Source organism: Anser brachyrhynchus, assembly GCF_964034855.1.
Source record: "Anser brachyrhynchus genome assembly, chromosome: 1".
Classification (NCBI taxonomy): domain Eukaryota; kingdom Metazoa; phylum Chordata; class Aves; order Anseriformes; family Anatidae; genus Anser; species Anser brachyrhynchus.
This window is the reverse complement of record NC_137694.1, coordinates 55,074,350-55,101,402: the sequence shown is the minus strand read 5'-3', so window position 1 is coordinate 55,101,402 and position 27,053 is coordinate 55,074,350. Positions and strand designations below refer to the sequence as shown.

Genomic DNA, 27,053 nt, shown 5'->3' with positions numbered 1-27,053 from the left:
CCTCTTTCTTATTGGTTATTCCAGGAGAGCGCCCGCCCACCAAGGTGGGCGCTGCCCATCTGTGGTGGCCGCTTAGTCCCACCCCTTCGTCCGAGCTTTCCCGCTCGATTGGCTCCGAGTGCTGCTCGTCAAGACGCCCGGCCCTCCCATTGGGCGCGAAGCCCCCGACACGTCGCGCGCGCCCCGCCGCCTGTGTACACACCGCAAACACCCCGAGCCGCCAGCGCCTCTCCCATTGGCCCCGCGCTCCGCGGGGGCCTGCCCCTCCGCCCCGCCCTCGCAGCCCCGCCCCCGTCTCCACGGTTACATGCTAATCGCCCCCCTTTCCCCCGCCTCCCATTGGCCGGCTCCCCCGGGGGGGCGGGGCCGGCGGAAGGCGGAGGGCCGGGGCAGGCAAGATGGCGGCGGCGGAGCGGAGCCGCTCCCCGCTGGGGGGCTCCCCGGTGCCGGCCTGCATGTTCGCCCCGGAGCCCGGCTCCCCGGGCGGGGGGCCCCGCCTGGCGGCCGCCGCGCTGCCCCGCCGCGCCTCCTCCTTCGACGCCGAGGACGGCGAAGAGCTCAACGGCGAGCCCGACGTCGACCTCACCAGTAAGGTAGGCCCCGGCGGGGGGCGGCTGCCCCGCCTCGCCCCCCCCCCTTTCAGGGCCGGGCTCGGGGCTGGTCGCGGGGTGAGGAGAGCGGGGGGGGCTCGGCCCGGCCCCGCGGGGGGCCCGGCAGCCGGTCCTGCTCCCGCTTCCATCTTGCAGCGAGGGTGGTGGTCATAACACCCGCCTCGCGCAGGCTGCCGTGGTGCCCCTCGAGCTGCCAGCCCTTCCCGCTGAGGGGCCGGCGCGTCCCACAGCCGTGCCCGGCTCTGAAGCCCGGTGACAGCTCGGTTGGGTCCCCCTGTGCTTACGCCGTCCAAAACTAGCTGGAGTTCCCTTGTGTTTTTCCGCCGCCCCTCCTCTATCCGCTTCCATTCCAAAGCCCTGGGTTTCCTTGCCCTCAGAAGCGAATGAATTGTAGCGTGTGGATCTAGGTACCTTTCTCTTTGAGGGCATGACCCAGCGCGGTGCCGTATTAAACGTTACGAAGATGTCTTACAAGGAAGTGAAGCGCAAAAGTCACAACCTGTTGAGCCGCCTCCGCGTGTCTTAATGAGCTGGACAAGATTTCGGTACAGGATGCCAGTACCCACCTGTGCTTTGTCTTCGATGTGGCTGATGCAGAAGAGCACGCAGGAGGACGCTGAGGACTGTCACTGATCCTTGACAGCCAGGAATCCGAGCACAGCTCTGACAAAGAGAGAAGAAAGTCTTTCTCCCACTACCTCCATTTGTATTGTCAGCCAGTCTTCCTTTCCTAAAAACCTGCAGGCATCGTGGAAGCAATTCGTAAGTATATATATATATTTTTTTTTTATTATTTTTTTTTACCTTTATTACAGTTTACTTTTCCGTACAGCAGTGTATACACACTGTCTTTTCCCTAAGACTTTGATTTATCCCCATCTTGGATGAGAGCTAAGACTGAGCTCTGCCCCATCTCCCCAAGTTAGCCACCTGCTGTGTGCTCAGAACAGCAGCCCCACGTGCAGTAGCTAACTTGGTCTCTCCCCTTCCACCCCGCATTTTCTCCGTCTTCCCAGTTAATTGCTGCTTGTCACTTCCTGCTTAAAACAGGGACTCTCCCTGCTGTCAGTTTGTATGCTAGCTTTCTGTCCAGGTCTGAGCCACCTCGCCACTGTGTTGCATGCTTTTCTCCCAGTCCTCCCGCTGACCCCAGCACATTCGTTGTAAGGTGTGCTCTTCTTAGAGAAGAACGTTTGGGATTCTGTTACCAAGCACGTAACACCTTGTCAGTCGATCAAGCGAGCAGTTCCATTCATCAGTGCAAATTCATTGCTTCTTGCTTGCTGATGGGCAGTGCAGAGTGGCACAGTCCGTCTTGTCACCTGGAATAAGCTCAGCCCGCTGCAGCTGCCACCCATCTTAATCCCAAAGCTGACCAGAGGAAAGGTGGGAAAAGTGCTCTCCTCCCAGAGATCGGGGTGGGACTTTAGAGATGGCATCTCAAACTTGTACGTTTTCTTATTTTTCTGCTGTCATGAAAATAGAACAATAACTGGTTGTTGGTTTTTTGCCCTGTAGGAATTCTGAAGTTCCTGGACCCGCAGGACTCCTACCGTTAACTGCTCGATGCCTGGCAAAGTTGAAAGAACAGAAGTGAAAATTTTTGACTCGGTGAAAACCTCTAAAAAACAAGAATACGTAGTACAAGGAAAAGAAAAAAGAAGCATAGATGCCAAGATAGAGGGCCTCTCTCTGACAAGGGGTTTGCAAAGAACAGCCTCCATCTGTCTAGGAAGGTAGCTAAAGAGATCTTCAAAACAGCAAGCACAGTCTTGCAGTGACCTAGGAAACTGCAGAGCTGTCTGGGGGGCTGGGGACTGCAGAAGCAGCTATGAGGAATACTGAACAACGCTAGAAGGTGTGATCCGTGAAAGCTGACGTTTGTTCTACACGTCCTTATTTGATATCCTACCGGCTACAAGCTGATGTGCTGCTTCAGCCTCCTGCCCAGCACCGTGGAGAACGGCTGCAGTGAACTGCTCATCTGAAACGTCCCCTGATGCCTGGGTCAACACGTGGCTGAAGCATTTGAAACAGCTGAAAAATGAAGCTGGTGCTGAAACTTGAAGAAACGGAAGTTAGTGGCCTCTACGCTGATGGCCCCTCTGTTATTTTATTGATCTTTATTGATGTAACAGCCTGTCTGATGGATGTTCTTGGGACCCTGACCTCTGCTGTTGCGCTGGCCTGAGCAGTGAGCCGGCCTGCTGTGCTTCCAGGAATTCCTGAAAGTGCTCGCTAGGCAAAACGAGCCCCGCGTGTAAACGCACAGCCCTCTGTTCTGTCCCGATCCGGCCTCTGAACAGCTGCTGATTCTCCTCTCAATACATGTGCATCCCGTGGTCTCCTCTAAGAGAAGAAGAAGAAAAAAACCCAACAAAACCAGAACAAACAACTAATAAAGGCAAAGCTCAGTTCATCGACGCACAAAAGAGAAAGACTACGTGGCCTTGCAGATCAGAGCGCTTTGCTACCCCTAGCGCTTTGCAAACCACGCCAGGTAGTTCAAAGCCGTAGGAAGGGCATGCACCTAAGCAGGCACACGAAGGCGGTTGTCTCTCAGCTGTCTGCCCCTCACAGACAGACACATGTTCTGAGTGACCGCTAACATTTCAGGAACGTGTTGCTTTGGCAGCCTTAAGCCATCTAATTAGCACTTGCTATCTGTGCTCCGTTTCCCCGGGTGCGTGCACTGCTACGGTTTTGAGGCTGCTTTAGTTAGGGGATTTTGGGTTCTCTTACGCTCTAACTTCCTAATAAAAACCTTCGTCACCTGCGTAGTAGTAGGTGGCAAAGGTAGTTCCTGCCTGAGTACACGTTTAGGTTGAGTACAGGTTGTTTTAGGAATGTTGGGCAGGCTGCAGGTGGAACCATTGTGAACTGCCATGCTTTAGGAACATCTAGCACCAATTTCAGGCTGGCCTGGGTGCACAGTGGAGGGAAATGCGTCTTCCTGGGGGTGATTTTGGAATGTATACGTAAGAACAGCTGGTGGAAGCACGGATTTCACGGAGTGCTGTAGGGTGACACGGGAGCACCTACCCGCAGAGCTGTCCGTGCCTCTGCAATTGTTGGCTGTCCTGCGTTTTTAACAGCAATGCCTTCCTCAGTCCCAGCATGTGAGCCACTGTACCAGGATGCTCAGCCACCTGCAGATTTGTAATCGCAGAGGCAGCCAGAGAGCAGGTAGCCACGCGGTCCTGAACGGGTGACGAAGGCCTCCTGGCTCTGCCACCCCACCAATGTGGCTGCTCCGTGGAGGCCTCTGCACGAGTTCTTCAGCTGTGCCGTACGAGTGGCACGGTTCTTTGTCAGAAGCAGTGCCACACGCAAAGATGTTCTGGGAAAAACCCTTCCCAAAGCACTTTCCTGTCCTCATTTTCCTCTTTGTTTCTGTCCGCTTTTTCCTTCTCTTCACCCCGCAGTAGGGAAGGGCAAAGGAAGTTGTGGTGGTTGCAGTAACTGCAGTCAAAGCTTGTTGGTAACGCAACACTGCAGCTTCTTAATTGCTTTGAAGTCAGTTTTATGGGGTAAATGAAGTCCGAGCTTGGACAAATAACCTTGTGCAGTGTCACAAGGAAATAGTTGTCAGCAGAGCTGTTCCTGAAGAACAAAATACCAGAAAGTGGTCCTTGGGGAAGACACCTCCTCTTTCAGTAAAGCACGCTGATTAATTGGCCTTACAAGTGAAGCTGGGTTTGAAATCATATTGGCTATTTCATCTCTTTTCCAGCTGGTGATGGTGAGTCCGACTTCAGAGCAGTACGACAGTTTGCTCCGGCAGATGTCAGAGAGGATCGATGAGGGGTGTGGGGAGACCATCTATGTCATTGGACAGGGATCAGGTGAGTGCAGCTTCCTCGGGAAAACAACAGAAAACGTAAGAATTAAAAGGACAGCCTACTTCATCTAACGACTGCTGCTGAAAGTAGAACTGACTTCTCCAGAATAACTTGGAAACCTCTGTAACAGAACATGTGGGACTTTTTTTTTTTTTTTTTTAACCCCACCAACAACTGCCTTAGGAACTTTTGTATAAAATCATACCAGTCTTTTTGGAAAGGAGGCATAAGTTGTCTGGGAACAACAGCAGAAGATGAAGGGTACAACGTTGTAATACCAATTTTAGTAGAGACTTCCTGGATGTCTGATGGAGGCCGTGTTGTGTCTTGTTCTGGTCACTTCTCCATTGTAAATAATATTTTCACCCCACAGGGCTATATTGGAGATGCTTCAGATGGCCAAAATACATGCTGCTGACTTTCCTTGTAAGCATGTGCCGTGGAGAGGAAGGTTTTCCTTTTCTCGGCGTGAAGCTTTTAATGTCACATTTACCAGGGTGTGACTGCAGTCATTTGCCTTTGCGGATTTTAGCAGTTTAGCACAGATCGCCTTTTTGTTCCTGTTCACAATTGGCACATTTGCATCCTGTGCTGATAACAGGCTGCTGAGCACGGCCTTGCTTTGAAATTGAAATTTCCTCTCTCGCTTCTCATTTCATTCCAGGCTGCCGCGCGTAGCTGAGGGAGGTGGGGATCCTTTCTGGGGATTGAGACTATTGGAAACAGCATCCGATAGAAAAAAAAAATATATATATATGTATCTTCCACTTTCTCATTCATTTTGAATGTCTATGATTTTGATCATTTTGGGTGCCCGATGAGATGCCTGAGAGGCCAGTGAAGGCTGCTGGGGCTCACCGCTTCGTCAGCGTTGACCCTTCCCTTTCTCCCTCAGCTCTTACTCACCTGTCCTCTACTTCTCATTCCCCTTCCGTGACTCAGGACCCCAACCACGGCGCCGTTTGTTTTCCCCGCCATCTCCACATCTCAGTTTGATTACGAGCTAGGCTGGAGATGGCCCAGCACCCCTGCTTGTTCCAGAGCCGCGCGGCGGTTAAAATGCCGATCAGTTCGTGCAGGCTGCAGCCACTGCTCGCCGGCTGATGAGTCAGCCGTGCATCTAAATGATTGCACAGCAGTGGCGTTGGTCATCCAGGTGCTACGCGTCTCTCCACCTTTCTTTGTGTCTTTGTTTGTGATTTTTTTTTTCTCTCTTTTTACCCACAGAGGAGATTCAGGCCTGAGATCTGTGCAGCTTCTGAGCACCTGGGGCATAGGGGAACAGCCGAGAGCTCTGGTGGCCTTTCACGTGGCTAGGAAAAAAAAAAGCCCCCTGGCTTTCTCTGGCTCTCAGCTCTTTGCTTGGGTGGGCTGCTCAGAGGCAAGAGTGCCTCCTTGTTTTTCCTGGCCTCGTGCTCGCGTCAGCGTTTCTTGCGAGTGCCAGGCTGAAGGCAGCGAGGCAGGCCAAAACCATTGTTTTAACTGGAGTGTGTGGGGGCTGAAGGAATTGCTGCACGGGCCAGATTTGCAGAAAAAGTGGACTTGGGATGTGGTTTTTATGGAGTAAGCTGATAGTTTAAATTGCTTCCACATTTTACTGGTCAACCGTGGGGATATTTTAGTCGCAGCTTTCCTTTTGTTTATGGTTTTTCCTCTGTTGTAATGTGAGAAGAGATTTTCTGCCAGGCTGAGGGAAATGTACACAAATTACCTTCAGCTCGTGAAGTATGGGAATTAGACAGAAATACATTTTCCTTGCCGATCTCTAAGTTTTTGTTTGCAATAAGAGTAAATAAGGTGAAAGAGGGCATTTTTATAATAATTTTTTAAGACTTAAAGTGAAGAGCATCCTTTTTTCTCTCTGACAAAGGACGTTTGTTCTGTTTGCATGGCTGATGTCTCCGGTCCACGTGTGAATCCCGATGGCTGTGAAAGTCCTGGGCGGAGTGGAGTTGCTGCTGCCTCTTGCAGGGTGGTTCTCACTGTCTGTCCTTTGTCTCCTCAACCCCATAACTAGATGGGACCGAGTACGGTCTGAGCGAGGCAGACATGGAAGCGTCCTATGCCACGTTGAAGAGCATGGCAGAGCAAATCGAGGCAGACGTGATCCTCCTGCGGGAGCACCAGGAGGCGGGGGGCAAGGTGCGGGACTACCTCGTTCGGAAACGCGTGGGTGACAACGACTTCCTGGAGGTCAGGTGAGGAGCCGGGCGCGTACAGGGTTAGTCAGCAGCCCAGCTACATTTATTACCCCGTGAGCGGGCTGTGGTGCTGAGCCAGCAACGCTGACTCCAGTCTGGGTGTTGTAGCTGCCCAACAAAGGGAGCTGAGCTTGACCACTCCTTGCTAACGAAATCTCCTTTGTGTTGTTGTTGCTCTCTCTTTTGTGCGCAGACTGTGAAGGTGTGCCTCTGGTTAGCTGAGGGCTGTTGTTTGGGTGACAACCCCACAGTTTAGGGATCTTTTGTGTGCTTGAATCCCAGCAGGGAGCCACATGTGCACACATACATGTGTGTGTGTGTGTGTGCATATATGCACGCTGCTAGAATACAACACTTCTGACTAATGTTTCCATTCTACTCCAAGACTGTGATGATTCAGGTCACCTTCTAATGGACGTCTAATAGCTTGTGTAATTTGACTTGAGAGCCTGCCCAGACTTGGACGGGGATGGATTTCCGACATTTGCCAACAGCCGTAATTGTCACCTTTATCAGAGGCAGAAGGAGATTGCTGTAGGAAGGGGTTTTCCCCTAAAAAGTTTGTGTTTGAGCTTTGCCTTTTCTGAAAACAGCAATCTAATCTCCCTGGCACCTGGTGCTACATAACAAGTACAAAAAAAGCAGAGGGATTCTAGCCCAAACTGGGATTTAGACTTTTCTTTTTGAATTGGCCCAGCACGTGTAATTGATTGCAGAGAATAGGAGTTGGAAGAGAGGTTCTGTATAGCACCAAGCAATTTTGGATTCAGCGCTCTGTGTTGTGAGCACCAGCAACGTATCTCCACAGTCTTCCACATCCCAGTTATTCCTGTTAACTAAGTGTGAAATAACCTCTGCTCTGTTTGTGAGGGTCTAACATTTTCAAATTTCTATTTGCAGGTTAGGGAGAAAAATCTGATTATTTACAGCAGCAGTGGCGTTTGTTTTTTTGTTTGTTTGTCTCTTTTCCTTCAGGTCTCAGGTTTTACCAGGCTCCTTTTTCCTCTCCCTTCCAGGGTAGCAGTGGTTGGCAATGTGGATGCAGGGAAGAGCACGTTGCTGGGTGTCTTGACCCATGGTGAACTCGACAACGGCCGAGGCTTCGCTCGGCAAAAGCTCTTCCGCCACAAGCACGAGATTGAGTCGGGCCGCACCAGCAGCGTGGGCAACGACATCCTGGGCTTCGACAGCGAGGGCAACGTGGTGAACAAGCCCGACAGCCACGGCGGCAGCTTGGAGTGGACAAAGATCTGCGAGAAATCCACCAAGGTCATTACTTTCATTGACCTGGCTGGCCACGAAAAGTACCTGAAGACCACCGTCTTTGGCATGACCGGCCATTTACCCGACTTCTGCATGCTGATGGTAGGTAGCAAGAAAAACACACGGTAGCAGCAGCAAGGGCGCTGTTCACAGCTTTACAGCCTCAACTTCTTTCCTACTGCAAGGTCCTTGTGGGTTGTGGAGGGAGGCGGCGTCTCCCAGAGGTGGAGAGCAGCAGCCAGGGGGGGTTTTAGCCAGGATTCTGAGGCAAAGTGTCCCAGGACAGTCAGTCACAAAGAGGCCCAAGGTGTATGATTGTTGAAAATTGAAAGGTTTCTGGTTTCCAGAACACCTGGTTAAAGCTGGAGGAATGAATTCTTAGTGTCCGTGAGCATTTGAAGTGAGCTGGGTCTGCTCGTAAAGTCCCAATGACACATCTACAACCTAATCACGGCCTGCTGCATGTCTGATGCAAGACCTTCTCTGTAACCCAGCGCTCTGCGGGAGGAACGCTGACGTGAATGTGTTTGTATCCCCGCTGTAGGTTGGCAGCAATGCTGGGATTGTAGGGATGACCAAGGAGCACTTGGGCCTGGCCCTAGCACTCAACGTTCCCGTCTTTGTTGTGGTGACCAAGATCGACATGTGCCCTGCCAACATCCTACAAGGTGAATCTTACGAGCTCTCTCCAGGCGTGTTCCTTACCTCTGTGTGTGCTCTTGTCCTCCGTTTGGGTTGAGGAATCGTTGCTGGAAGAAAGCTGCTTTGTCTGGGTTTGACTGCATCTTAAACACCTTCCAGAAATCTACTCTTACTTTTCCTGGCCTATTCTGCAAGGCAGTTCACTTGTAGTCACCATTTCAAAGTTACCCAGGTTGGGGGGCTCACCTGGGCAACAAAAAAAAGTGTTTGCTGTAGGATTTATTTTTTTTAACTCTAGGGGGAGAATTGTACAGGTGGGGTAGTGGATTTGCTTTTTCTGTGGGAATTTATACCCAGAGGGAAAGTCTGGAAATCTGCCTTCCTTCTGGCCCGCAGTTTGATTGTGATCTCTAGCTGTGGTCAGACTTGTTCTCTGGCAGCAGCTAGTCGAAGGGGCAGCTCCTGGGTACATCCTGCTCACCTGAGCATTTCTCCGCTCTGCTGGCATAACTGCAGCCGCTCCCTCCTGTGTCCTCACAACCAACCAACACGTAATCAAATCATGGTTCAAAGCAGCTGCATGAGTTATGGTAGCAGGACTGGAGCAGACACAGGTGAGGGATGGCAATGAGCAGCAGGGGCTAGCAACTTCTGTGCTCAGCAGCAGTTAAAACAGCACATCTAACCCCAGCAATGGCCCTTTAACCTATGCTTCACGTTTTTTCAGGTTGTGACCAACTCTCAGCTATAAAATTCTCTCGATGTGTTTCTCACACCTTCAGGAACATGCTGTGGTTAGTTGGAGTGATGCTTTTCTTGATAAGCAGTCGTGAGGATGGGGAAAGTGTCTGTTCCCAGTACTGTCCGTAGTTAGTTCATTTCTGTAAAAATGCTGAATATTTTTCAGATAAACAGAAGCGTGCGATCAAAAGGTAACCTGAATGTCTCTGTAATAGAGATTTGGCAAATAAACGAAAGGCCTGACCCTAACACGGTAACTGGGGAGGAAAGAGAATGCTTGGCTCAGTGAGAAGAGCTTCTCTTGGGAGAAGCTGCTCCTGTGTCATGTTCTGTTTAAATTAAATAGTCACAAGATTTGGCTCAAACCTATCTGTGAAGAGCAGATGGCATGATTAAATGTTTGTGTTTGTACCCAAAACATTAGTCTCCCATAGGCAATCATTTGTTCACAAAACCCATCTAATTGGATGACAATTGCAGAATATAAATGATTTGCTCTTTTAAACCATTGTTAGCTTTTTTTTTTTTCCCCTCATGTGTTACAAGGCACTTTACAGGAGACTGATGCTGGTGCACCCCTGCTGGGTGACAGATCCGAAGCTTAAAAAAATAAAAATAGGCAGGAGATCAAAGTTGGGAGCTGGGAGATTTGTCCCAAAACAGTTACTTCCAGATCTGGTCCCCCTGCATCCCCCTAGCCTGTGATGATGATCTTTACCCTCCTCATTCTTCTCTAACCTTCTGTGGCAGGTTGATTGCCAGCCAAAGTGTTTTGAGGTTTGTTCGGTCAAAATTGATTTCTAATTCACATATTCTCAAATATTCCAGTTCCTGAGTGCTGACGATTTTCATTGATCGAATTCAATGCGAGAAATCCTTTATAGGAAGAGGAAATATTTTGTAACTACTTAAAGCTATTTAATAGACAGCTGTAAAACTTCACAGCATTGCACCTGTAGCTGCAAACCTGTGTGTCTGTTCCTGTACTGTGTCGCTTGGCAGCCAGCATGAAATGGAAAATGGAATGGCTCCTAAGTCCCACCTTGGCTGCAGCAAACTCGTAGTGGCGCTCACACACCTTTAGCCATCTTCTCCTGTCTGTTTGTGGCAAGAGTACCAGTCTCCCTTCGGGAAACCGAACAAAAGCGATTTGTGAAGGCGGGAGATGCTGCCCTAACAATATTCATTTCACCCTTTAAGAAACCCTGAAGCTGTTACAGCGACTGCTGAAGTCCCCAGGGTGCAGGAAGATTCCCGTGCTGGTTCAGAGCAAGGATGATGTCATTGTAACAGCCTCCAACTTCAGCTCAGAGAGGTAACGGGAGCAGAGGAGAGTCGTTTCTCTTTCGGTCCTATTTGGAGACTGGGTGAGAAGATTCAGAGAGAGAGTCCCATTGTCTAGATGTGTTCAGGTTGTATTTGCCATGTGGTGTGTTGATTCCCTGAGAATGTGTTGGTTCTGAGACTGACCTGCTTGTGTTCCCCTCTGAGGCAGAAATGAGAGGCTGCTGCTGGGCAGCCTGCAGAAGATGGCAGGGTGCGCTCAGCTCCCTTCAGCCCCGGAACCTTACACCTTTTCCTGAATGTCATTAGAAGACAGAGACAATGCTGCAGGGTTTCAAACGCGGGGTGTTGTGCATCTGACTGCTTGCCAGGCTCTCCCTTCCTAGCACTGTGTATTGAATACAGTCCAAGATTTTGGATGTCTTCCTACGCATGGAATCCCAGGCAGGGAAGCAAACTGACTCTGTCTTCATCCATCTTCCTTTACAGGATGTGCCCGATTTTCCAGATTTCAAACGTCACTGGGGAGAACCTAGATTTGCTGAAGATGTTTCTTAATCTCTTGTCTCCACGGACCAGTTACAGGGAAGAAGAACCAGCAGAATTCCAGATAGATGATACTTACTCTGTCCCGGTAAGGGACCTGGCATTTTAGGAATTTTCCACTGTGTTTTAGGTTGAAGAGGGTATCTTCCCTAGAGAGGGGGATGTTCTAGAGCTCATCTGCTAAGTGTGGTCGAGTAAACCTGACTAGTGTTGTTTCCTTTTTGGTACAGGGTGTAGGAACGGTTGTGTCTGGGACGACACTGAGAGGCCTAATCAAGCTGAACGACACCCTGCTGCTGGGGCCGGATCCTCTTGGCAACTTCCTACCTATTGCTGTCAAGTCCATCCACCGCAAGAGAATGCCTGTCAAAGAAGTGCGGGGAGGCCAGACTGCCTCCTTCGCTTTGAAAAAGGTGAGGAGAGCTGCCCTACGCCCCCAGAACAGGAGCTGCCCCCGTAACTTCAGAGTGCTCTTGGAGTTGTGCTGCAAGCAGTCTGCTTCTGCAAACCTCAGCTACCTCATTTCACGGCACAGTAGAAATCCCATAGAACCCCTGTCGGTCCCATGTCCTGGTTGTTCCACCTAACAGGTGCCAGGTAAGAGCAGTGAGACCCAGGGTAACGAGGAATAGCGTTGGAGATGTGTAACAAAGCGAGAAAAGTTGTGCTGCAGCAGCAGTAGTGTTCTGGGCAAGGTATTCACACACTGACTAAAACTTGGTCAGAAATTCCAGCTGAACTTGATTTTTGCAGCCTTTGCATAACGTTGTTGCTTCCTGCTAAACAGCTATTGCTTTGCCTTTTGGTGGGCATGAGTTAGTATCTGCGAAATCCCTCAGGATCCTGCTGGATGCAGTCAGCCAGAGAAGCAAATTTCTTCCCTGGAGGATCATGCTAAAGCTTTTTTTTTTGTGTCACTGCTTTTCAGATCAAGCGTTCTTCCATCCGGAAAGGGATGGTAATGGTGTCACCCCGCCTGAATCCACAGGCGTCGTGGGAGTTTGAAGCAGAGATTCTGGTGCTCCATCACCCCACCACCATCAGCCCGCGGTATCAGGCCATGGGTACGTGTCACAGCGTTGTCTCATCTTTGTTTCCCAGCAGCAATACTTTACACCAGCTCTAGGCAAAGGTCTTTTCGCTCCCGACGGCTCTGTCAAGCTGAATGTAAGCCGTAGTTCTTGTTTTAATGGTCCCAGCTGTCCATTAGAGAGAGGGGAGGAATTCCACAGAGAGGAGTAGTGAGGAGAAATAAGTGAAAAGGAGATTTGGGGCTCCAAGTGTACTTGTAGCCTGCCTGAGCCATATTTACACGGTGCAAAGATTCTTAAGCTTCCAGTGCAGAGGGACTCATTTTGGGTCCTGCCGTCTAGCTCAGCCTCTTGGTGTGTAGGATCCTGGCAAGGGTGCTCCAGAAAGTCTCCGTTTGAAGGTAACTGTTCTAGCTTACGCGTGTTTTCTTTTGGAGGACTGAACAAAGGCAGGTGCCTGACCCATGTAGTCTGTGGTACGCAGTAGATTTTTACGCTTCAAACTCAGCACCGTTAGCTGTAAAGTCACAAGAGCCACTTTAGATGTCTGTCTGAAGCTTATTCCGCTAGCGGCACCGGCTGTTGAAAGCCTTTGTGCGTTACATTCGCAGTGCATTGTGGCAGCATCCGTCAGACGGCCACGATTCTCAGCATGGACAAGGACTGCCTGCGGACAGGGGACAAAGCCACAGTGCACTTTCGCTTCATCAAAACCCCGGAGTACTTGCATATAGACCAGCGGCTGGTCTTCCGTGAAGGCCGCACCAAAGCTGTGGGTACCATCACTAAGGTAAAGGCTGAAGAGTCCGGCTTTCTTTTTTTTTTGCCCATTAGCTGCTTTTGGCGCTGAGAAGCCAGCAGGAGAACTGAGGGAGCAGCCCGTCCTTCGATCGCAAGCGTCAGCCCTGCCGTGGGTTGCAGATGACCGGTGTGCTTTGCTGTGTGGTGGGTCTTGGCTGGTGCAAATGAGGGAAGGAGAAGGTAGGGGGTGACCCAGATGCCTCTGGCTTTTAAGGCCTGGTCTCTTTCTGATAGCCTCCAGCTGCTCCCTTCGAGTCACAGTTTGGAGGGCTGTGTGTCACCTCAGCTGAGCGGCACTTTAATCCCCGTAGGGGTTCTTGGGGGCAGCTCAGGGTTTCTTTGAACAGCTACTGCCTTCGTTCTTCTGCCGATGTACGTCGGTGTCAGTTGTCCAGAGGGTGTTAAAAAGCAACACTGAGCCTTGCCAGACGGGTCTAGCTGTTTTACTGTTGCTTTTGCCCTCTCCCTTTGTAATACGCAGTTACTCCAGACCACCAATAACTCGCCGATGAACTCCAAGCCCCAGCAGATCAAGATGCAGTCGACAAAGAAGGGAGCTGTGACAAAACGAGAGGATGGTGTTCCCCCGGTTGGGATGGCAGCTGGGGGCCCGCCGGCAGGGGACGAAGCCCCTTCAACGGCTGCAGCACCGCCGACACCTACCGCCCTGCAGCCATCGGTAAGTGAGGGAAATGGCATCTCTTGTAGCTGTTTGCATCTTGTTTTTTGACTGTTGGATGAAGGATGCTCTAAAGCACAAGTGTTATTCCTTTCATACCTTTGCACTCACCTTGGGACTCAACGTGTGACAGAAACAGATGGAAATATAAGTAGTGTCACAGCAAAAATCAATTCAGGAGGTTTTCAGGAGGTTTTCCTGAGGAAGAGCTAGCAGTGTAGGGTCCCGGGACAATTCAGGTTGGACCTCAGGAGATGTCTAATCCAATATCCTGCTCTAAGCAGTGTTAGTTGTGAAGTCAGACCAGGTTGCTCAGGGTTTTACCCAGTCCTATCATGAAAATCGCCAAGGTGGAAGACTGTGCAACTGCACTTGGCAACATTTCACTACTTGACTGTACCGTGGTGAAAAAGTGCCTCCATATACCCAGTAGCTGAAGTAGTGAAGCACCTAACAAATGTTCAGAGACTGCTGGCTGAAGGAGGGGTAGAGCATCCCCACACTGGAGAAACTACAACCGAAATAGTGGTATCAGGCACAGGTCATATGCCCTCTCAGGGAGGGAGGATGGGGATGGCCAAGGAGAAGGAAAGGCTTTTCATTTCTAGACAGATGAGTCCAAGCTGTTTTGTCGGTTAAGTCTTCCCATCTCAGCTTGTCTGAGAAGGATACCCTGCTGTTCTCGTGTGAGAGGAACGGAAACTCCATTCTAACTGCGAGCTTTGGGTAGCTATTTATCAGCTTTATCACGTGGATTTCCTTTTACTGTACTTACCCAGAAAACAAAAGTTCCCGAAACTGAAAGCGTCAAGACAGTCGGTCAGCATTCTTCCTTTTAACTGCTGTAGTTGCCATCGGTCAGGTCTCAGCCTGTTGAGCCAGGCCGGCTGCTGAAAGAGGGCCGCTGGCAGAGGCCCTTCCCTGCACGTACACTTGTTGTTCCTCCCTGATCCCTCATCTCCTCCTTGTCTTTGCTGTGGAGTCATCGTGGTTATAAGAAAGGCTCCTGGCTTCTTCTTTTTGTCCCCTCCCCTGAGAGTCCACGTTGCTTTTGCTCTTGCTTATCTTTGTCTCTCTCTCCTTGCTGCTTCCCCTCAGCCTGCTCTGGATGAAGAGCCCCACGTCCGTGAGGGCAATAAGGTATCTGGCTGCTTTAAAAGAGAATCGTGGGTTTGCTGGCTGGATTTGGGGTCAGAGTCATGTTAGCAAGAGAGTTCTGGGAGGGGGGTTCTCTTCTCCTTCCATCCCCCACAAAGCCAAGGGAACCTGAGGCCTCGATTTTTCCAGATGCTGAGCCCCGTGGCTCCTGCTGACTCTTAGGGGAGTTAAACACTCAGAATATCGGGAGATCAGGTCCTCCCCAGCCTGACGGCCCAGACTTCATGGTAGTAAGCAGCAGATCAGTCGCAACTGCCATCCCAGTGTCTGGTTGTGTGTGTTGAACTCTCGCTGTGCTGATGTTCTGATTACTGCGCACTAAGGCGTCTCTTCTTGTTTTTCAGTCAAAAGCCGGAGGAGGAGGAGGACGGCGACGTGGAGGTCAGCGCCATAAAGTGAAGTCTCAGGGAGCCTGCGTGACTCCTGCCAGTGGCTGCTGAATTTCGTACTCCTCCTGCTTCTGAGGAATTCCTCCCCTTCCCTTCAGTTCTTATCCAAAAGATCCAGAGCAGCTTAAACCAAAATCCATCCCAGCTGACTGGCTGCAGAAGAATCTTCCCTCCTCCCCAGAGGAAATGACGGAGAGGAGCATAACTTATAAGCTAACGAAGGTGATGAGACACAGAACTGAGTAACTGACACCTTCCTCCTCCCCCTATCGACACATTTTTGTACATCATGGGCTTAGTTTTTATTCCTATTAGTTTTTATTATATTTTGTGTGCATGAAGACGAGAGGAGACTCTGGATAGAAGCAAGAAGAGCCAGTTAGCTGCCTCCCTCCTCCCTCACCCCATTCTGTCTACAGGACCTGCTGCTCTCTCCCACACGCTGTCTCAGACCCAGGGGCTGTCAAACACCTGAAATTTCGGACTTGCAAAGGTTAAAACAACGTTGTTTAGGGTGACTCCCTATGGCATTGTTTCCTCACCACTGTGGCCACGTGCCAGATAGGTTTCTGGATTCTCCCCCATCTAAAACTATTTGTCAGTGGGTTTAATTTCACGTTGTAGTGACTGAAGTTTGAAGGAGATGATGGTAAGAAAATTCATTAGTTGGAGGTCTAAGGGGGAAGCAAACTGAAAATCAGTTCTTGATCTTAAGTTGAGGAACCCTATACTAAAAATCTCCTTCTCAAATACGTTAGTAGCAGTCAAGATTTTAATTAGAGCCGGAATTAATTGGGGAGTCGTTTGCCCATCCTGTTCCCCTTCCCATCCTGCGGCTTTTCCTGTTGTCTGTTCGGTGCATTTTGGAGCAATTCTTAACTTGCCTCTCAAGGCTGTGGCAGCTCAATTAGCAGTATTAAGAACGCTGTGCAGGAACACTCAGTCCGTCCCCTGAGCCAGAGAAAGCCTTCTCACCTCGACGGGCAGAGATCCCAGGTGGGAACGTACCTTGGGAACAGAGACACCAGGCAAACGAGACCTCCCCTTGATTTTGGTCACACCAGGATTTCCCAAACGTTTTCTAGAAGTCGCTGGCCAAAACTTCGCCACGATGGAGGTGACTGGGATTGTCTTCTGCCCTCTTTGGCCAAGAGGGTCATGATGAATTCACAGCAAACGTACAGAAGTGCTTTCAGGTTTGGAAGCACGTGGTAGTTTTTCTGACTTTATTTTTGAAGCGGTGAATTCTGGCTTCAGGAAGGCCCTGCGAGGACACTATGAATTATCAGTATCATGATTTTTAACCCCGGGTTGTGTGATTTGAACAACTCCCTGTTTGTTATTTCTTTTCCTCTTACCCTGCCTCTCCGCTTGGCTCCCCGGAGGACAGGAGTTATCCCCCGCAGGCTCGCGGTGAGCGGTGGGAGCGCGTGAGCTTCCTGAGGGCGGAGATGGCGTTACCAGCACTCCAAAACCATCGGAGGTGAGGGATTCGGATCGGAGCCGAGGGTACTTTGCCTTAGAGACTGGCGGCCTGAGCAGGGGTGGCAGCGGGGAGGTCAGACGGTCCTTTCCAAGCTATGTGCCTAAACACCAGCGCTCTCCTGGAGAGGGGGGAACCATAGGCGGCTACAACACCAATAGCACCCGCATTGTGAGGGGGTGCGAAGTGTGGCTAAGCAGGGCACACCAGGGCCCGTTGCGTTTCTGTCCCGGCCCTGTGGCAGCATCAAACTGCATCTGATTTCACCGCCCTCTGCTTCCCAGGGGAGCAGGGGGCCCCCGGCGGTTTTCTCTTTCTCCATTCCTTGTGCTCCAAACGAAGGAGACTGCCGAGACTGGAAGGGGGTTGACTTCAGTTCAGGCGAAGGAGGCGGTGCGATCTCTCTTTTGTGACCAGCATTCAAAGATCACTCGGGCTGGCGTGATCTATAAAATAAATTTTAAAAAAGGTTTGTTCCACGTTAACGGATGTCTTGTCGCTTTGTGTCCCTCCAGAAAACCGGCTCGCGCAGCTTTGCCGGGAGCCAGGACGAGGGTGTCAGCCTGGCACCGCGCTCCTTCGCTGGCTGTGCAAGGCGGTTGCGCTCGTGGCGGGGGAGCAAAGTCCCGGGGAGAGCTGCGGCCAAGTCCCTGCACAGCTTTTGCTTTGTGTAAGAGTTGGTGCTTCTCAGTGGGGGGGGTGGGGAATGAGAGTGCTCGCATGGTGCGGGCTGAGCTGCGTGTGTGTGTGCGCCTGCGTGTGGAGAGCTGCTGTAGCGAGCCGTTCGGGGCCAGCTCCATCTGAGGCACTTTGCCCGCTGGAGGATGTGGGTTTTGGGCACAGCACCGTCACTGCCTGCATACGCGTGTGCTCCCTGGGCCCTTGCAGTAGCTGGCAGAACTCACCTGTTCCTGTAAGTACAGTAGGACTCGCCAGGGCTTGGCGTTGGCCTTTTCCTGCTTTCTCGGTTGATCTCAGGTTCCCGAAGGCTTCTCCTGCCCTGCACGGCCCTTTTGGCACACAGGTGAGTGTGGGCGGGAGCCGCAGCCCCGCTCCTGCTGCGGCAGGCACTGGGGGCAGCGGAGATGCTGCTGGAGCTGTGCTCTGCCCTCTGCCTGTCTTCATCCCCAGCCCGAGGCCCGACACCCCGTCCCTTTCCCCATTTATTGCCCGTGGCGGTTTTAGGCCCTGAAGTGGCCTTGGTGTGAGCCTGCCTCTGGCCCCCCCTGCTCAGGCAGCTGCAGGTAAGCACAACAACCGCCCAGCTCAGCAATTCCTGCCCCGGCGGTGCTGAGCAGACGCTGCCCTCGTGCCAGAGCCTCCCCCCAAACGCAAAGCAGCTCTGCTTCGTGGCACGGAGAGCCAAGGCGGGCACGGTGACAGCTGTAGCACAGCCAAGGTCTGCCTCATTCCCCCAGCACGTTCACCTGCAAAACAACCCAACAACTCTCGGTAGTTTTGATATAATTTATTTGTCTTGGTCTTTTTTTTTCTTTCTTTGCATAGGCATAAATTACAATCTGGATTAAAAAATAACATGAACAAAACAGTGCAGCATTTGCAACAGGCTACAGCATCAAGTACAGATTCCTCTCCTGCCTGTAACCAGCCAGCTATGCAGGGCTGATTTGTAACACTGGTGGAGGGCAAGCCCGGAACGAGGGAGGATAAAGGAGGAAAACGGAGTGGAAATGGAGTAAATAGGGGAAGTCTGCTCTGCCAGCTGCCTCTTGTTTCTCCTGCCTCACCTGGTGCATCGGCAGGAGGGTTAAATAAACCCTGGGCAGGAGATGCACTGTGCTGGAGCAGCACCTTTACGCGCCCTCTTTTCCCCTTGCAGCTCAGGGAAGCGTTGCACCTCTCACCTGCACGCCCCTTTTACAAAGCATTGTCTCTTGGGCAAACATCCTGCGTGCCCTCGTGGTCCAAGGGAAAAAGCTGCAGGCACGGGGGCCAGAAGGGACGTAAGGAAAGGCTTTCCAGCCCAGTGCCTGTGGCATTTCCTCCAACAGATGGCTAACCGTAAGCGAAGGGAAGAGCTTTCCCGTCCCCTCTCTGTTTCTCACCAGAATAAACACAGGAACCGCTCTGCCAGGCCTGGGACAGGTCTGGGCACTCCCAGCAGCGTGGCTGCGTGTGCAGGGTGCTCGCAGGAGCTGTGACTCCGAGGCGAGCAGGCAGCTGCAGACGAGCTTAAAATAACTCAGGCCGCGGATGCCAAAAGCTGAGGCTCCGTGCTCGATATAGGGGAGGATTTCTCTCCATGGGATTTGGCCGCGGGGCTGCTTTCTCCTGGCAGGGGGGCCTCCCAGCTCTCCGTAGGGTGATTTTAACCGGATTATTTAACCGGGTGATTTTAACCCCTGGGGCCAGCACGGCCCCATGCCCTCCTCTACACCCCGTGCCCTGCAGCTCTCCAAGCAGAAAGACCAGAACTGACTCTCAGTGCCCCCCCAGTGCCTGGGAGGATGACGCCAGCATCCTACAGGGCTGAAACACTACACACGAGCCCTTCAGATTTATTTTTTTTTTTTTTAAACTAAACGCAAGACAAACATTGAGGTTAGAAACACTACCCAGAAACATGAGCTGAGTTAGAAACCAGGCGTGCTGCGGGCTGGTGGGGTTGCCTTGCGTCCCCTGTCTCCCACAAAGCAGCTAGGGACAGAGAAAATTGCGGGGCAGCAGGTCCCAGCAATAGCTGCCTATACACACGTGCACCGGAGGACGGCCTCCGGAGCCAGGAGCGCTGCTGGCACCCCGTGGAGGTCCCTGTCCCAGCGGTCCAGCCTTGCTCAGCTTCTTTTAGCTTATCCCGCGTGCGTGCGTGCCCTCGTGCTAAGCAAAGCCCTATCCTCACTGCGCGTGGAAGCCGCTCGCCCGAGCGGTCCCGCGTCACAGACCGGCCTCCGCTTACGCAGAAATTGCGTGGAAAAAGCTTTTTCCTTTGTTATTACAAAAAAAAAAAAAATCCCCAGCACCCTAACCAGAAAATAGCCCCCCCCAACCCCTTAAAAAAAAAAAAAAAAGAAGAAGGAACAAACCCATGGGGGGAGCAGTTTTCAAAGAGCATCCTCAAGGTTAACAACCGGCAGCATCGCCGAGACCCGGCGGCACGGGGCTGACTTTGCAACCCAACCTGCTGCGTTCTCCCCTCCTGCTGCCCCCTGCCTCTACTTTTATATTAATACTTCATTAATACTGTTAATGATTCCCCTCTGCCAGCCCGGTATCGAAGCTTTTGAGGTCTTTAAGAGCTCGAGAAGCACAGAGGGGAGGCACTGCATCGCTCCCCAGCCCGCGCGAAGCCCACCGCAGAACTGCCCCCAGCCGCGGGAAGGGTGCGTGTGCCACCAGAAAGGGGGGAGCCGCCCGGCCCCGGCAGAAAAAACGAGCTTCAAGAAGTCAAAAGTGTCCGAAATGCACCGAAAGCGACCCCGCCGCGTGGGGTGCTCTCGCCTCACCCCCTTTGCAGGCAAAAAGTCCTCTCCTCCGCAAGCAGCAGCGCAGGCAAGGCGAGGGGCGGGGGGGGTGGGGGGGAACTCCTCCGGCACCCCGGCACGTCTCCGTCCGAGCCCCCGCCGGCAGCCGGGGGGGTCAGTGCGCCGGCTCCCCGTGCACGCGGAAGCGGTAGATGCAGGTGTACTCGGGGTGGCCCCAGTTGCTCAGCACCCGCAGCTCCACCAGCTGGAAGGCGCCCACGTCGTCACCCTTGGGGACAGAGGAGGTGGGTCACAGCACCGCGGTGGTTGAGATGGGATGGGACACGGAGGCCGCCAAGCCCTGCTCCAGCAGGGCCACCCAGGCTGCCCAGATGGCTTTTGGAGGTCTCCAGGCAGGGAGAGTCCCCAGCCTCTCTGGGCAGCCCTGTCCTCTCTGCACCCTCCCCTCAGGGATCCGCACACAGGGCTGGGACCCCCCTGAGCCTCCTCTTCTCTCCTCACAGGAGAGGCGTGTTGGTGGGGAGGTGCCACAATAGGAAAGAAAACCCCACCTGAGCATCTCCCGAACGTGGGAGCTACAAGGGAGCGGGAAGGGCAGCAAGAGGCAGCTCCCAATGAAAGAAAGGCTCGAGGTGGCCACCTCCCCGTGCCCCAGTTCACAGGCTGAGGGCTCTGAGGACAGGGGGACCACACAACCCACCCCACATCCTCACCACCACCACCCCATTTCCCTCCTGCGGTTCTGTGCTCCGACAGCAGCGCCGCGCCTCACCTCCAAGAAGAACGTTTGGATGGGATTGCCGTCCTGGTCGTAGGTGAAGCGCCCCAGGAGAAGGCCCTCCTCCTCTCGCTCCTCTTTCAAGCCCTACGGGGAGCAGGGAGGCAGAAAGGGAGAGCTGGGGGTGGGCAGCGTGGCCAGGGTGGGAGAAGGAGACGGAGGCATGAGGCTCCCCAGCCTCCCGTCCTCCACCACAGCGTCCTCCACCGCGGCGTCCTCCCCAGCCTCCCCCCTGGGCTCTACTCACGTAGACGGTGAAGTCCTTGGGGGCGCTGGGGATGGTCCCCTGGGGCGAGAGGGCTCTGGGGACGTGCTCCAGCGTGATGGCCGTGGGGCGGATGAGGCTGGAGAGGCGGATGACGGCGAAGCCCTGGGAGCCGCGAAACGCCCAGCAGTTCCCAGGGTTGACGTCTGGCTACACGCGCGGGAAGGGGAACAGCAGCCCTTAGGTATCAGCAGCAACCTTACCCCCTTATCACTGTTTTCTTCCTCCCACCTCCACCAGCCCAACCGCTTGCCTTTTCACACCCAGCACCCACCTTCCAGTACAAGCGTCACTGCGGCTGCACGGGGCAGCGGGTGCTGCAGGAAGGCTGCGGCATCGCTCGCTGCCACCCCAGCGGGCTCAAGCAACTGCAGGAAGCCTGACTGCAAACTGCCCCCATGCAAAACCCTGCTGAAACCCCTCAAGGACACCCATCTCGCCCCGCTCCCCGGGTGCCCACCTGCAGGATGACGCGCGGGGACTGCGAGTGGTACCACAGGGGGATCCCGAACAAGCTCAGCAGCGCCGTCCTCGTCTCGTAGGTTTCGGAGCAGCGCGTGTTGATTACGCTGGCCCCTGGCACGGCGAGGGGAGGGCAGGGGTAAGCTGAGCACCAGCACCCCACGGAACAGCCCTCCCCCAGCTCGCCCCCCGCCACCTACCCGCCGACTCCAAGGCATAGTCGACCATCCCCACGCGGTCCTCGCTGTAGCGCTTCAGTGCCTGGTCTACGATGAGGTGCACTTGCTGCAAAAGGGGGGGGAACAGAGGGGTGAAGTCAGGGCGAGGGGGTCCTGCCCCCTCCCCGGGGCCTCCAGCCCACGGGGCCAGAGCCCTTCCCACGGAGCAGGCGGGCAATGAATCAGCGCGGCAAAAACGAGAGGACATGCACTTGGCTGCAAAGCCTCATTAGAGGTTGCTAAAAATACCCCCGCTGAAAGGAACTGTGCAAGGGAAGGGGCAGCGCCCGGGCTCGCCCTTCCCAATGCCCATGGATGCGAGGGCCCTGGCCAAGGAGGGGGACAGGGACCAGGCCCAAGCATGGCCCCACCGAATCCGAGATCCCAGCAGGGCACTGGGTGTCCTCTGGGAGCCGAACCCATGTACATGAAGCCCGTGCAGGCTGCGGGCCCTGCCAGTCCCGCTCGATCCCACCCTCGGCAGGGAGCTGCCAACGAATCTTTCCAAAGCAAACAGCCTCATTTTTTCCTGTGGTGTCATTCCGCCGAAATACTTTGCCCCAAGTGACTCAGCACCGCTGCTAGGGACGGGGTAACCGAGGCAGCCCAGGCCCTTTGTGAGCACTGTGGGGGTCCCCAACCCACGACTGTCACCGTGTCCCTGGGGCTCACCTCCTCCGTCACCCCCCCGGCAGCCCCTGGCCGCAGGGCCACGCCGATGCCGGCCGAGGCCTCCCGCGCCGACAGCCTGCGCTCCTCCTGCACTTTGGCCAGGATCTTGCGCTCCAGGGCCTGGAGCTCCGCGTGCAGGTCCTCCCGCTGGAGGACGAGGGCGGCCGCGCCGTCCTGGTGGGGCTGCGACAGGAACCGGCCGATCCACGCCGGCATCTGGGCCTCCACCTGAAACCGTCGCGGCAGAGCTCAGCCCCTCACAGGGGCCGGGACCCTCGCCCCCACCGAAAAGTGCTTGGGGGAGTGGGGTTCGGGACTCACGTCAGCCCGCAGCGCCTTGAGCTGCTCCAGCAGCCCCTCCACGTGCTTGCCCATCGCCTCCTGGTCCGACTTGAGCCCCGCCAGCTCCCTGCGCAGCCCCGCCACCTCCTGCTCCAGCTCGCCCATAGCCCGCTGGAAGCCGCCTCGCAGGTCCTCCCGCACCGAGCTGCGCCACGAACAAGAGAAACACAACAAAATGTCTGCACCGAGGCACCTCCGTGCCGCTTACCCCCATGTTCACCCTCATTTCCCTTGAGGCTGTGCCCCCACCCCGAGCCAAACAGGCCCGGATCCCCCCGGAGCACCTCCGCAGGGGTTTCTCCCTGTGCTGCCATGCGCCATTACCTCTGCCACCCCGAATTCAGCTCGAGCAAGCGGGCCTCCATCTCCTGCCAGCACAAGGAGGAACAAAAATCCGCGTGAGATCTGCAGCGGCGGCGGCAGCAAGCTCACCCCACGTACCACCGGGTGTGCGTCCCCTCACCTGTGAGGCGCGCGCCATCTTCTCCAGGCGCCCGTCCATATCCCTCTGCACCTGGGCTCGCAGGGCATCCAGCTCCCCCTGCGGGGCGAGGACAAGGAGGGGACATCAGAGCCTGTCCCCTCGCACCCCCACACCTCGGCCACCCCTCACTCTCCTCACCTGAAGGTGTCCGGCCATGTCACCTCGGAGCTGCTCCTTCATCCCCGCCTCGCGGCGGCTCAGCAGCCCCTCCAGCAGCCCCAGGATGTCCCCCGGGGGTGGCTCGCTCCCCGTTGCCGCCGCTGCCGCTCCTCGTCGCAGCTCCCACCGCGACACCTCGGCCTCCAGCGCCTCGAAACGCTTCTCCAGGGCCTGGAAGCGAGCCAGGAGCCGCTGCTCCCCCCGCAGCCCCTGCGGCGGGGAAGGCAAGGCGCCATGCAGCCCCCCCATGCAGCGTCCTGTTCACCTGCTGCTCCCCAGGAGAGCTGGGAAGCTCCCTGGGGAGCTTTGGGGACTCTTCCCCACACCGTGGACCCTCTGCCTGCCTCACCCCCCAGTGTAACTCCTTTGGGTGCCGCGGTTTACCTGGTCCAGGGCGGTCACGTCTCGTTCCCCAGGCACGTCGGAGGAGGATGAGGATGAGGAAAGCCGTGCAGCCCCCCACCACGGGAACACGGGGAAGCTGTGCGTCGACAGGCCGTACGGGTAGAAGTACCAAGCTCCTGGGGACGTGGGATTACAAGATGATTAAACAGGGGGATGGCAGTGGGGACAGAGTGGACATGCCACACTGAGCCGGCTACCATCCCATCCCCGTCACCCCCAAACCAAAGTCCAGGAGGAGCACGCTGTCTCTCCAGCCCCACACCACCACAGCACGGCCCCAGACCTCAGGGCAGGGCATGAGGGGACCATGGGGCCTACTCACCATAGGCAGCGGCAGCGAGGAGCAGGAGGAGCAGCAGCAGCAGCAGCAGGGACTTCTTCAGCCGCGGGTAGCGCCTGAAGGAAGAGGGCTGTGGATGCATCCCGCAGCAGTGGGATGGGGCCCCGTGGGGCACCCGCTCGCAGGGGGCTGCGGTCTCCCCACGCTTCCCCCACCCCGGGGCCCTGCTCACCTCGACAAGGGGACGCGTGCCAGCTGGGGAGCCCGGCCGGCCAGGCGGTGCCAGGCGGCGCCCACGCAGGAGAAGAGCCACCCCACGAACCGGACTGGGGAGGGAGGAACGGGGCTCAGAGAGGATCCCAGCAGGGCTGTCCCCTCTGCCCCCAAGGCTGCTCTTCGGAGGAAGACACCCTGCGTATGGGCTAAACGGTGCTCCGGCAGCGGGGCCACCCCTTCCCTCCACATCTCGAGCTTGTGAGAAGTGGAAAACGCCAACCACTGCGTGCATTTAGGGTCAACAACGTGCGAGTGCAGCATCCCTCCAACATCTCACCCACACCACTGCCCAGCTCCGCTAACAGCCCTCGTGCCGCCGCCACCACCCCTCCTGCACCTCCCCAAACCCCGCTGCTGACATTGTCCCTTCTGCGACTTGTGTTTATTTTTATTAGCGACACCTAAAGGGAGAACAAGCCTCCACATGGGGAGGGGAGATGCCAGCAGGGAAGAAAGCTGCCTCCAGAAACACCCCCCCTGCACCCGGACCCCACTCACCCGGCGAGGTGAGGACCTGCCAGAGGAAGGAGCCGACCCTGGAGGCCGCGGACCTCAGCCCCGAGCCGGAGCCGCTCTGGCCAGAGTAGAAGTGACCTGGAGAGGCAGCGAGACATCAGGCGGCACCCTCACCACTGCCCTTCACCATGGGCGAAGGCTTTGCATGGGGGTCAGGGTGCAGGAGGGGGCTGGCCACAACCTGGGGGCCCGCCACTGCGTCCCTACCAGCGTAATCGTCCTCCGAGGAGTACCCAGACGAGGAGGCGTAGGTATCGTATGTCTTGCTCTCCAGCAGCCCGTTGATCTTACTGGACTCCGTGTCCCCTGTGCCTCTTCTCCTCCTCGTGGAGAACTCCCCACCTGTGTCCCCCCCGCCAAAAAAAAAAACAACCCCACAGAGTCCCCTCAGAAACCAGCCACCCCAAAAACACCTTGGGGCGCCCCAACACCACGGGGAGCCCCGGCTGCTACGGGAGGGCGGGCTCACCCCAATAAATGCTTCTGTCCAGGGGGTCGTCCAGCCCGGAGGTGCCCAGGGCAGACAGCCCCCGGCTGCCCCCCAGGTAGGACTCGCTCATCATGGACTCGCTGTAGTAGGAGGTCTGGGTGCTCGGGGCGGGGGACAGCCGCTTCGTGCTGCTCGATTTCCTCCGGACCGTCCTGCTGGGGGGCAAGAACCGGCTCGTCGGCACCGTACCGCGGCAGATACATGGCGGGGGGGGTGAGAGGCCGGCCCCGGTGCCCACGTCCCTGCCCGCCCCAGCTCTGGGACAGCGCAACCACTGCTTGCGAAACCCGCTGCCACCGGCCCCTAGGTGGGGAGCCCCCGGCCCTGCTTCCGCTCGCACCGCTGCGGTTTTCCGGCGCGGCGCGCTTGCAGCGCGCTTCCCTCCCGCCATCGAGCCGGAGGCTGCTGGGAGCGGGCGTGCAGGGCGCAGGAGAGCCCGAGCACCCCCCTGTCCGTCCGTCTGTCAGTCCGTCCGCCCCCCCCGGTACCTGCCGGTGCTCTCCTTGAAGGGCGTCTGGTGGCCCCCCAGCAGGGAGCTGCTGCTGGTGGCATCCTCGTCCCCGGGGTAGTAGCGCGAGGTGACGAGGCGCTGGCTGCGGCGCGACATGGCGGGGGGACGCGGCTCACCTGGGGGGGCACGCAGAGGGGCAGGGGTCAGCCTGGGCGTGCGGGGGGGCACCCACAATGAGGGGACAGCCGCATTTCGGGGACGCCCACGATGACGGGACGCACACACTTCGGGGACACACACATTTAGGGGACACCCCACGCAAGCGGGGGGCAGCAGGGAGGTCGCGGGGTGCCCAAGGGGCAGCAGGGATGGGACCAACCCTTGGGGTGGGGGCTCCTCGCCCCCTCCCTTCCCACCTCCCCACCCAAAAGGGCACCCCCTCACGCTACCCCCAGTGCCACAACACCCCCTGCAACCCCCCCCTCCACCCCAACCCCACCCCAACAAGCCAGCCCCCCTCCGCCTCCCCCCTCCCCAAAACACCCCCCCGGGCCCCAAACCCACCGGGTGCCAGGGGCGCAGCCCAGAAGCAGCAGGAGCCCAGCGGCCCCCCCCCGGCCCTGCTGCCAGCTCCTCGCCGCTCCCTTTTGTTTTGCAGCCGCTGCCCCCCCCCCGCTCCTCCTCCCCCGCTCCCCCCCCGCCGCCCCGCCCCGTGCACGGCGCGCGCGCGCCCGCGGCCCCCCCCCAAAAAAAACAAGGGGGGGGGGGTGGGGGGGAGCGAAACCCGGCCCCAAGAGTCCCACGGGCCCGTTGTGTAACGAGCACAGCAACCCTTTGTCTCTTTTTTTTTATTATTATTTTTTCCCTCTTTTTTTTCCTCTTTTTTTTTCATTTTTTAAATTATTTTTCTTTTTCCTGTTTTTTTTCCTTTTTCTTTTTTTTTTTAATTTTTTTTTTCTTTTCCTCCTTCCACCCCATTTTCCCCTCCAGCCTAAATCCCACGCCATTTCCCAGCCTCCCCCCATTATCCCCCCCCCTCCCCGTGGCTCTTCCAGCTTGGCCGTAGGTCCCCCCCTGGTACCCCGTGTCCTTGGGGACCCCTCGCCACCCCCTGCCCGGTGCCCCTGGCGATGGCTCCCCG

The 27,053-nt window shown here is 55.5% G+C and overlaps 2 protein-coding genes across 6 annotated transcripts; one reads left to right on the top strand and one right to left on the bottom strand.

Moving 5' to 3' along the window:
• Positions 1 to 350: 350 nt before the first annotated feature.
• On the top strand, positions 351 to 17,156 carry GTPBP1 (GTP binding protein 1). Its single transcript, XM_080582680.1, has 12 exons — positions 351 to 593; positions 4,345 to 4,456; positions 6,471 to 6,651; positions 7,671 to 8,019; positions 8,462 to 8,585; positions 10,501 to 10,615; positions 11,074 to 11,218; positions 11,361 to 11,543; positions 12,059 to 12,194; positions 12,773 to 12,951; positions 13,444 to 13,641; positions 15,144 to 17,156. The coding sequence occupies exons 1-12, from the start codon at positions 399 to 401 to the stop codon at positions 15,237 to 15,239; spliced, it is 2,013 nt and encodes a 670-aa protein (XP_080438806.1). The 5' UTR covers positions 351 to 398; the 3' UTR covers positions 15,240 to 17,156.
• A 967-nt stretch (positions 17,157 to 18,123) lies between these two features.
• Positions 18,124 to 26,627, bottom strand: SUN2 (Sad1 and UNC84 domain containing 2). 5 transcript variants are annotated; one of them, XM_080582632.1, is made up of 18 exons: positions 26,477 to 26,627; positions 25,950 to 26,088; positions 25,441 to 25,616; positions 25,179 to 25,313; positions 24,954 to 25,049; positions 24,412 to 24,505; positions 24,222 to 24,295; positions 23,879 to 24,015; positions 23,474 to 23,704; positions 23,315 to 23,392; positions 23,176 to 23,219; positions 22,831 to 22,996; positions 22,510 to 22,737; positions 21,820 to 21,904; positions 21,618 to 21,733; positions 21,140 to 21,307; positions 20,887 to 20,979; positions 18,124 to 20,382 (listed from the first exon to the last, which is right to left on the bottom strand). In XM_080582632.1, the coding sequence occupies exons 2-18, from the start codon at positions 26,066 to 26,068 to the stop codon at positions 20,269 to 20,271; spliced, it is 2,154 nt and encodes a 717-aa protein (XP_080438758.1). In that variant the 5' UTR covers positions 26,069 to 26,088; positions 26,477 to 26,627; the 3' UTR covers positions 18,124 to 20,268. The 5 variants fall into 5 exon arrangements, with proteins under 5 accessions (XP_080438758.1, XP_080438761.1, XP_080438759.1 ...); XM_080582635.1 differs by having other exon boundaries at positions 23,474 to 23,665; XM_080582633.1 differs by having other exon boundaries at positions 23,879 to 24,012.
• Positions 26,628 to 27,053: the final 426 nt, after the last annotated feature.

Excerpts from the sequence above, each read along its gene's own strand:
- GTPBP1 (XM_080582680.1), top strand. The coding sequence starts at position 399 with ATGGCGGCGGCGGAGCGGAGCCGCTCCCCGCTGGGGGGCTCCCCGGTG. Across the intron at positions 4,457-6,470 it reads TGTCATTGGACAGGGATCAG|ATGGGACCGAGTACGGTCTG; the intron begins GTGAGTGCAGCT and ends CCCCATAACTAG. Across the intron at positions 11,544-12,058 it reads CCTCCTTCGCTTTGAAAAAG|ATCAAGCGTTCTTCCATCCG; the intron begins GTGAGGAGAGCT and ends ACTGCTTTTCAG.
- SUN2 (XM_080582632.1), bottom strand. The coding sequence starts at position 26,068 with ATGTCGCGCCGCAGCCAGCGCCTCGTCACCTCGCGCTACTACCCCGGG. Across the intron at positions 21,905-22,509 it reads CCGGGGGGGTGACGGAGGAG|CAAGTGCACCTCATCGTAGA; the intron begins GTGAGCCCCAGG and ends CCCCTTTTGCAG. Across the intron at positions 20,383-20,886 it reads TCCAAACGTTCTTCTTGGAG|GGTGACGACGTGGGCGCCTT; the intron begins GTGAGGCGCGGC and ends TCTGTCCCCAAG.